This window comes from Miscanthus floridulus, chromosome 8, assembly GCF_019320115.1.
Source record: "Miscanthus floridulus cultivar M001 chromosome 8, ASM1932011v1, whole genome shotgun sequence".
Lineage (NCBI taxonomy): Eukaryota > Viridiplantae > Streptophyta > Magnoliopsida > Poales > Poaceae > Miscanthus > Miscanthus floridulus.
The window spans coordinates 188,301,752-188,311,991 of NC_089587.1; the positions used below are offsets into that span (position 1 = coordinate 188,301,752).

General features: G+C 41.3%; 1 protein-coding gene across 1 annotated transcript; it reads right to left on the bottom strand.

Annotated features, from left to right (window-relative positions):
- Positions 1-865: 865 nt before the first annotated feature.
- LOC136474323 (uncharacterized) lies at positions 866-4,826 on the bottom strand. Its single transcript, XM_066471915.1, has 8 exons — positions 4,688-4,826; positions 4,178-4,285; positions 3,718-3,843; positions 3,456-3,590; positions 3,258-3,374; positions 2,585-2,690; positions 2,444-2,501; positions 866-2,343 (listed from the first exon to the last, which is right to left on the bottom strand). Exons 1-8 carry the CDS (start codon positions 4,824-4,826, stop codon positions 1,033-1,035), a joined length of 2,100 nt encoding a protein of 699 aa, XP_066328012.1. The 3' UTR covers positions 866-1,032.
- Positions 4,827-10,240: the final 5,414 nt, after the last annotated feature.

The window sequence follows — 10,240 nt, forward strand, 5'->3', positions numbered from 1 at the left end:
TACATAGAAAATATAAAGCTCATTTCATGATCTATCACCTATATTGTATAGATCTATTTTATAGAAACCTAATAAAATTGGTTTTATGTTTTTTAATACTTGTGCTATTTATGATGATTTATTTTACAAGTTTAAGCTGATCTGATCATTTTAAAAAAAATCTGTTGCAGTGGTCGGTGATGAATGTGGAAGTTTACTATAAAGAGCAATGGATAATCGAACTATCAAACGTTTTGAGTTATTAGGCTTGAAATGATTGTAGAACTGATCTTTTTTATGCAATTTTCCCTTCCAAAATCAGCTTCAGAGCGGACGTGGAGTAGGGCCCAGGTGGGATCTAGGTGGGGCCTGCCGGTGTGTCTCTTTTGGTAGGAACAGAGGAAGCGCCGCGCCGGTCTCTCTCTTTTGGTAGGAACAGAGGAAGTGGGGCCCGTGGTTTCCGCCTATACCGTGACTCCGCTCGGAGTTTAACAGAGGCGCGCGCACGAAAAATTTGTTGGACGAAAGCTCTCCCTATTTTTTAGGTGTAACAGACTTGTTTGGAATCCTTGCCGTGGTTTGCTTTGTCAGACTGGATAAGAAAATCCATGTTTGGTTGTCTTGCTTGCTACTTCGTTTTTCACACTTTCTTGGATTCCTCTCGACAAGAAGAGAGGGCCAAAAAACACTCTCGGCCCCCGCAAGGCTGACCTTGCCAAGCGAGACAAGGCAAGCTGGATTGCCAAACTTACCAAACGCGCCCAAGAGGTGCCGATTAGAGCTGTTATTCTTCAGTAATTAAGTACCAAAATTCAAGTCATAATTTTGGACCTCATGGTATCTCTTCATGTTAAAAGTGTCCTTTGTCTAGTAATGATTGCAAATATCGCACATCTTTCTGGTCATTGTTTCCAACTTAAATTGAAGCTAATAACTTAACCTATACGTGCAACTTCATCAAATCTAAAATTTCATACAGCAAAACTGGTCTCCAGTAATACTATTAAATTGAAAAGGTTATCTGGATGGAAATTTCAGAGTGGACCAACACAACTACCACGTTATGCCATCGGAAGATAACATAGGAGCCTCTGTGATGTTATCCAAAGCTAAGCAAGAACCAAAGAATGATACATCAGTAGTACCAATAATGTCATTGTTCAGGTTTCCTTGGGCTAGCATCAGGCTGTGATGACGTTCCACTAAATTACTGTAAGCACTTCCATTTGGCATGAAACCAAGCACAGCTCCCGAATCAGCATGAGATTGGAGTTGATGCACTGATGACCACAATTCTGTAGAAGACTCATGTAAGCTACCCCAATCTTGCTTACAAGCAGGCTCTGCATATGAAGACTGATGGTCCCAAATTCTGGAATCGTCGTTTGCAAAACTTGAAGGGATGAGCTTCACAGGTAACTGATCCAACACCTGAAGAAGCCTATCAGAATTATCAGGCAGTTCTACCTCCTTGGAGTACTGCTCCAGTCCAGCCAAACAAGATAGACCAAACGAAGATTCAAGCAGGCTCTTTGCGTCAACCTTGTACGACTGCTCTGGAGTTGACATGGAATTCAGACAACTTGAGTTTGAACTGAACATGTTATTGCTTTGACTTACATCGAAGTTGGAGATACATCTGAAATCATTGTGATCCAGAATTTCATTCCCACTGCCCAAAATGCTTGAAATAGTTGGTTTCACAACTAACTGAGCAAGCCTGGTTGAAAACCCAGCATCAGAATTACCACACAATCCAACTGAACTAGAAGTATATTGTTCTATGGAGCTGCATAGGTCAGGTTGCCCAGAAGTATTTGAAATTCCAAATGGTACTGCATGCTGCTCCTCATTCTGACAGGGGAAGTACAATCTGTCACGAAATGACTTGGAAAGTGTTACTGACAACATAGGATCCCATCTATGTTGATCATATGAATCAGTTTGAGCATTCAAACTCAATTCATTAGCAGAAGCGCATCTTCCATGGATGTATGGATTGAGATTGACATCCTCTAGTAATGAGTTTGAAACCTGGTTGTGATCAATGTCTCCCTTACGATCAGAACTCAGAGTATCATTAACCCACACCCATGGCAATGCCATGCACTCAGGTGCTTCACTACCCCCATGAGATAAGTCATTTTTGCGATCAACAGGGCCCTGATTGTATCCCCATGGTAAAGCCATGAACTCACATTCTTCATCGCTTGCATAAGAGGATGACATTTTACCAGTTCTTCTCAGCTTAGCTAATGAATTAAAGTCACTTCGCTTGTAATCTAGCAAGTTATCAAAATGGCCTTTGGGAATAGCAAGAGCTTGTCTGCAGTCCATTTCCCTGTGCCTCATGGACCCTTCTTGCTGCAGCATTACATTAATAATAATAATCAATGGTGTAACTATAACAACAAATGTAGCAGTATGTTGCACCAAGTGTTGAATTACAAAGCACAAAGCATACCTTTTTCGTGATGTTGTCGGTGCCTAGTCTCTGCAGGATGTTACCTACAAATTCTGACCTGAGAAATTTGCTATGATTATGCAACCGTATAAGAAAAAAAAATATATAAGCCAATGGATTTCTGCAATATAGAACCACAACCTTCTTTGAGACAACTCAGCACTTCCCATTGACACTGTTTTTGCTGCTATCTTCAATAAATTGCTTCTCTTTTCTGAAAAGATCTCTCCACTGACAGGCTCTCTGTCTATAAACATAAGTGTAAGTGTCATGTGCTTAACATCCCAGCTTATTGCAGGAAATGTTAGTTTGTAGAGAATAATAATGCACACACATATTCCGAGATATGCAACAAAACATAAGTTGTCAAAAGTAAGTACCAATTTCAAAAGACCTATTGCAAATTAAGAAATGTTCCTGAATCAATACATAAGGAATCGTCATGTCCGATGATGAGACTTGTCAGCAACATGTGCTGGTATCAGCCCATAGTTGCAAGTAGCATATGAGATTGCAGAAATACCAATTCGTGCATCAGCAAGGCAAAAAAATACTTTTAAGAAACAGCCCATGATTGTGGGCATAGTTTAATTTTATTCTCATTTATCAAGATATATATTTTTATTCTCTCCTATAAACTTCTAAATAAAGAATCAGGGTGATCTTTATGATTGTCCTGTCTCGTAACTTTTTTCATGCAAGCGATATAGCTGAAAAGTTTCCAGAAATGTAAATACTGGATATGGTAAAACTTCAGCAGCAGCAACTAAATTATGCATGTATGCTGAGATCTGAGAGGTTAACACGTGCTCACCAACATTTCCTGAAATCCCTGTAACATCAAATGATGCCTGAGCTATAGGTGTGAGAACATGAATACCCAGCAGGCGATCATGTGGGCTGAATTGAGGTGTATCTTTATCGCCATATTCTGCGTAGAAGAGGATCCACAGTTATAAGAGTCTAGATATGCAATATTCATAAACAGAGAGGCCTGATAGAGATATCAGACCAGAATGGGTGGATTGCACACTAATTTTCTCGCCAGGAATTTCCTCATTCTTAGCTGGTGTAGCAGGGGGGTCATCACAGTACACGGTATTCTCATGGACATAGAACTTTTTCGGGGCAGTCACATTGCACGATCCTACAAGACACAGCAATAACACAGGAATTCATTCTACTCACCCACTGCAGATCATTATAATATTTACAGTAAGAAGGAACAACAGAACAGAACAGCAATGGAAGAGTGTATGAATCCAATCCCATACCTTGTTTTTGCTTGGAAACCTTTGATTCAAAGCTTTGATGAGAATGTTTGTATGAACGAGAGCTATGGCCTGACTGTTCACACAATTTCTTAAAGAATTTATATTCTGCAGTTTTCGCATCACAAACTGCATAGAAAATGATGGGTTTAGCATATAAAACGAAAATGTTAAAATGCTCAAGCATCTAACAGCTACAGGCAGAAAAATACTTCTGAATATTACAATTTACAACTGAAAATGTTGACTATGTAGATCATATAATCCTATATAAGAACAATGTAAAATTTATGTTACTACAGTAACACTCCTGGAAGTACCGAAATGTCAAGAAGTGAAGATGAAGAAACAAATTGCTAATTAAAACGACATTGATCTAATAAGAAATTCCAAAAGGGAGGAATATTTGCATGCAGTATTGTAGAAAAGAGATGGAGTTACGCTGACACTAGGGGTGGTGCACCTTGAGGTTTGTTTTTTGCATCTTCGCGTATGTTCGCAACGTGTTTCCCACCTATGCAATGACTACCAGCTTCATTTGCAAATCGAACCCTTTTCCTTTGCCTTCCATCTGCTATCAGGTAATCATTGCATCAGACCAAAAAAATCAGAACGATTGCTACGAGGGAGGGATGTCCATGGATGTAAGATGAGAAGCATACGGCCTTAAACAACACCAAAATCAACTAAACCAAGAAAAACAAATCTACCTACGCACACTAACTCTACAACCGGTCTTCTTTCCCCTCGTGAGCAAACCACAAGAACTCATGCCTTGCGTTCCAATTCAGTTGCAATCAAACTTCTGAGTTATCTCTAATCCAACCCAACCTCACTAATCCCAGCTCAACCACAAGCCAGCGATTTCGGCTCCGATTCAAGAACACATCTCCCATTACGTACGTCAAAAGAAAACTAGGGAGATTCCTGAAGACGAAACAAGAAACAAGAAACGGAGGGAGTTAGGAAAGACCTGGGGGGGAGGGCTCCGGCTCCAGTAGGGGCCTCGACGCCGGCAGGGGCTGAAAGGTTGGTCCTCGCGGAGGCCGCGGGGGCTTCAGCGAAGTGGAATGGGTCCGGCTGCTAGGGTTCCGGCGCTGTAGTCGGTCCATCGACGCCGCCGCGCCGTCGTTTTGGGTCGGCGCGCGCCAAAACTCGGGGGGCGGGGACTTCACCTTCACGCGTTGTGGGTTGACAGTTGCGGTTGCGGCTATAGATGGCCAGATGGGCCGGGCTAAATGGGCTGGCACGAGGCCCGCAATTTTAGCCCGGCCTTAAGTACACTGACAACGGTAATAATACGCGGAAACAAGACCAATTCTTGGTTGCCCGTATTATTATCTTATTATATATATCTATCTATCTAAGGTTATGCAATAGGTTTGCATAGTGTTTAGTACGACAGATTTGACTATACTACCTCCGTCTCTGAAAAAATACAATTCTAACATAGTGTCATGTTTTAGTAACTTAGGTTTGATCAATTTATATATAAAAAAATATCCATGTTTATGACACCAAATAAATACCATTAGATTAATTACGAAATGCATTTTCATAATAAATTAATTTAAAGACATAACTGTGAATATTATTCATTAAAAACTTGGTTAAACTTGAACCACTTTTCGTGACACGCAATCCATAGTTGTATTCTTTTTAGGACAGATGTAGTATTAAACAACGCAAATTTCCAAGATCCAATGCTCTCACAAAAATAAAAATATTTCTTGTCCCACATACCTCTACTAGAAATGTAAATTCTCAACTAGAACATGGAGGTAACTACATGTAAAAAAAAATAAACAACCAAACATAATTTTATAAAATGCAACTTATTTATGCAGAATCCAGATATTGCATACTTTTATGCTACATAAGGTCTAATGCAGGCTAAGGCTCTAATACAAGCAACCAATCAGATTCAAAGTGTATATCTAGTTGCATAACAAAATCTACATAATCCCTCTATCCTTGAATAAAATAATTTCTAATTTATCTTAAGTCAAACATTTTTATGTTTGAATGAATTTATAGAAAAAACACAAATACATATAACACTAAATGAACATATATATTATGAAAATATATTTTTATGGTATATCGAATGATGTTAATTTGGTGTTATAAATATTAGTATTTGTTCTATAAATTGAGTCAATTTAAAAAAAATAAGACAACTCTAGGATTTGATTTATTATGGGCCAGAGGGAGTATCTACAAAAGCTAAAATGATTTACTATTTGGAATGGAGAGTATATAAGTAAAATAGGTAGAGAGGGGAGAGATAATGAATCTAATAACCAACATCACATCAAGAAAACAAATCATTCAAGTATTGAGCCAGCAACTGTTTGCATAAGATAGAACTGCTAGTATTCACAAGCATTTGTGTTTTTCAGCAATCGATCTGTACACGAACCCCCACAAAAAAGTGAAGGGAAGCTGAAAGTGAAATCAAGCCTTAATTATGGGTTTTGGTGATAATGACCATGTAATTAGAGAACTAATAAGATTTATCGAGATGACAAGTAGGAAATTTATATTCGAGAATACTACACGAAACGGAGAAGTCCCCAATTATAAATATAGATGACTTCAAACTCAAAGAAGGTTTAAATTCTTTTATATATTGAATTTGAGTATATGAAAAGCCGTACTATAAAGGGGGCACAATGCTTAAGCTAATATATGCTACCAAGTGCTCAAACAACCACAAGCATCCTCAGATTCACAGTCAAGATAGTCTACACTTTACTATTACCCTTGCTGTCTTGCGGGGTGCGAGCTCCGACTCGCCCGACCCCTTGGTCACGAGCTCTAACTCGCCTGACCCCTTGGGCCCGGGCTCCAGCTCGCCCGACCCTAAGGTCGCGGGCTCCGGCTCGTTTGACCCTTTGGTCACGGGCTCCGGCTCGTCTGACCCTTTGGTTGCGGCATCGTCTCGCCCGACCTCTTGGATGCAGTGTCTGTTGAGGGCTAGGGTATATATATCTTTCCCTTTTCTCCCCAATGGCTATCTGCTATTTAAGTGACCGTTGGGGGCTCAGGTCATATATACCTTTCTTCTTCCTTCCCAACGGTAACCTGCCTCTTCTTCCTCACTTCAGAACATTCAAAACAGAGCAGGAGCTCTCTCTCTCTCTCTCCATTATTGACCTTGAGCCCTCAAGCAAATCCATTGATTTCCCATCAATCCTTGAGGAAAAGGGTCCAAAACTTGATTAGAGAGCAGCCCCATTGATTCCTAACTCTAAAGAGCACTTGGTTCACGTTTTGGCCGACGGTTGTGTTTGTTACTCTTGGAGCTTGGCTCCTAGCCGGTTAGAGCGTCGCCCATGGAGCTTGCCAACTTATGTGGCAGCCCTGAGAGGTTTGTAACCATCTTTTGAAGCTAGTAAACTCATTCCTCATCTCAAGAGTTAAGTCTCTTGACTTGAGAACGAGGAAGGGTTGAAAAGCCCTGAGCCTTAGTGGCTAACCTCAACAAAGTGCAGGTAGGCAAGCCTTGGTGGCGAGTCGAACCACGGGATAAATTATTGTGTCACTTGTGCTTGATTTACATTACTTGCGTGACATATTATGGTTGAGGTGATTTTTAGGATTTGAGGCCGATCTACTTGTGTGTGGATTTCCCACCACTTTAAGCTGTCGATCTGTGATCTACTGCCTTGCAGGAAGCTAAGAAATTTACACGATCTAAATTTTGTTGGGTAGATTTTGAACTGTGAACTGATCTCTCCAGTAGGTGCGGTAGTGCTACGCTCATAGAGCGGCAGTGCCGCGGGTGAATTTGACTTCGGTTTGAGTTGAATTTTTACAGGCCTATTCATCCCTCTCTAGGCATACCAGAGATCCTACAAGTGGTATCAGAGCTAGTTACCTCGTGTGCACTTCACCGCATGACGTATGGAGCCTAGGGGAGGATCCGGTGTTGTGAAGCCCATCAACGTCGATCTGGAGAACATTGGGCTGCATGACACTGACGGCAGTGAGCTTAGCGCCTCTACAGCGAGCAACTCCACGCTCCCACAGCTAGAGGCAACTGATGCCAAAAAAGCTCAAAATAAAGAAGAAAGAAGAAGAAGGTGTAGGGGACCATGATGCCTAAAAGAGGGGGTGAATTAGGCAACTTAAAATTTTGACTCTAAGATATGGCCTCTTTTTCTATCCTTAGCAGAACCTATGCAAAAGATAAACTATCTAAATGTGCAACTATGATTTTGCTAGTGTGTTGCTATCTCTACCGTAAAAAGGAGTAATGCAAAAAACATAAATGCAGAAGCCAAAGAGCAAGATAGAGATATGCAAACTCCCATCGATGACTTTGGTATTTTTACCGAGGTATCGAGAAGCGCGCAAGCTTCCTCCTAGTCCTCATTGGAGCCCCTCACAAGGAATCCCTCGCAAGGGCCAAGCTCCCGGTCGGGGTAACTCCGTGGATAGCCCCGGGCCTTTCCCATGTGCAAGTGGGTCTCCGGTGCACCTTCCGGCAAGCCTCTCCCGGACCACTCCCCTCCGTCTTCACTATCAAGCTTCCGGTCGAAACACCGCGGGCCTTGTTCCCTCCGGTACACGGTGGCGGCCACACCACAAACGCGGTTGGTGTGATCTCGCAAGACTACAAGCCCCTCCGATATACAACAATGGTGCGCGCAAGCACCGGGTAGTAAGAGGTATGCAAACCTCACCAAACACTAGATCTAAACCTAGAGCAAACACATAAGCGGTGGTCTAATCAACTTAAGCACTTCGCAAAGTACCTACGCTAATCACCTAATGAAACACTAAGCACTATGCAAGTGGAGATCACTAAAATAGTGTACTAGCACCCTTGGTATGTTTCCTCAGCTCCACACTACTCAAATGACTGGTTGGGGGGTCTATTTATAAGCCCCACTAAGAAAAAAAGCCATTGGGGACGAAAACCCGCTTTTCTGCTACTGACCGAACATTGTTGTCGTCCTGACTGGACGCGTCTAGTCGTCCCAACCATTAGAGCACGCGATCAACTGATCGAACGTTGATGGTGTCCGGTCACATGCCACCGGATGCGTCCGGTCGCAACTTCACCGCTCTAGAACCTCTCTGTACTCGATCGGACCTACAGTTCCTGCATCCGGTCGATTAGCCACTAGCGTCCGGTCAGTGCTAAGTGTGTTGCCAGGATGATGAATAGTGCCATCAATGCGTCTGGTCACTTTTAGTCCTCAGTGTCCGGTCGCTGCTGCTGATGCCTACTGTTGCCGAGCCTCTTGATCGGAGCGTCCGGTCGCTATGCCGCCAGCGTCCGGTCAGTGCTGTGAAGCTCATTTCTTCATGATTTTGAGTCCGGCTTGGTTCCTATCTTTGTGCTTAGACTTTGCTTGATATCTTGGGTCTTCTCTTGTGCTTCTAGGGTCTTGCTTATGGTGTTGATCGTGGGATCACCATGTCGCCTTCGTCCAAGTCACGTCTTGCACCCTATTGAACTATAAAACAATAACTTGCAAATTCATTAGTCCAATTTGGTTGTGTTGATCATCAAACACCAAAATCCAAAGTAAATGGGCCTAGAGTTCATTTTCCTTACAATCTCCTCTTTTTGGTGATTGATGACAACATGACCAAAACAAGCAAATAATAAAAATTTTGGACTTTAAAAACTATTTACTTGCTAGGATGCAATGCAAAGGGCAAGGCTATATGATGCTAAAAGATACCAATTGAAGATACTAATTATAAAGCTAAAATGTACCATATGTAAACATCTTTGAAAACTTATCTTACCCTTGCAAATGTCCCCATGTGGTATTATGGATTTAAGCCTTGCTTTTTGGTCCTACAAATTCTCCCCATTACATAGACTAATCCATAATCCACTATCCTCTCTCTCTCTTGGACGATTACCACTTGTAAATTATTATGATCGGGCTTGCTTTTGGTCCTACAAATTCTCCCCCTTTGGAATCAAACACTGAAAAGGAAGATATTAGTAGCACAAGGGAGGGTCAAACTTGGTGATCCTTTGTATGTAGAGTGGAATAGGTCACCAATTTTGACTCTCACATTACATGGACTAAGCTCCCCCTAAATATATGCATACATATGATGGAGAATGTAGTTTATGCATAATTGGCAAATTAATGCTCAAGGGAGTTTAATCTATATAATGCATGGAGAAAGCATATAGATATCAAAGTGAAATCAACATGATGATATTGATTTAGAAATACCACATGTGGAAACCAATTTAATTTATACCACTTGCAATAGGTGGTGGATATTTAGAGTATGATGCTTAACTCCGGGGACTCCATTTTCCTTACAATGAGACTATTACACACATGATAAGCTTGAAAAGGTGTTAGTCTTAAAGCATCCAACTTGTAGAGTAACCTCCTCCTAAATTTGAGCACACAAGTATGAAATACTTGTAGGAGACATGTACATTGATTTTAGAATCAACCATACCACTTGAAAGATGACATCACATGAATGTGAGAATCATTTAGGAAGGTGATATTCAGGAGAAATTATCTACAAT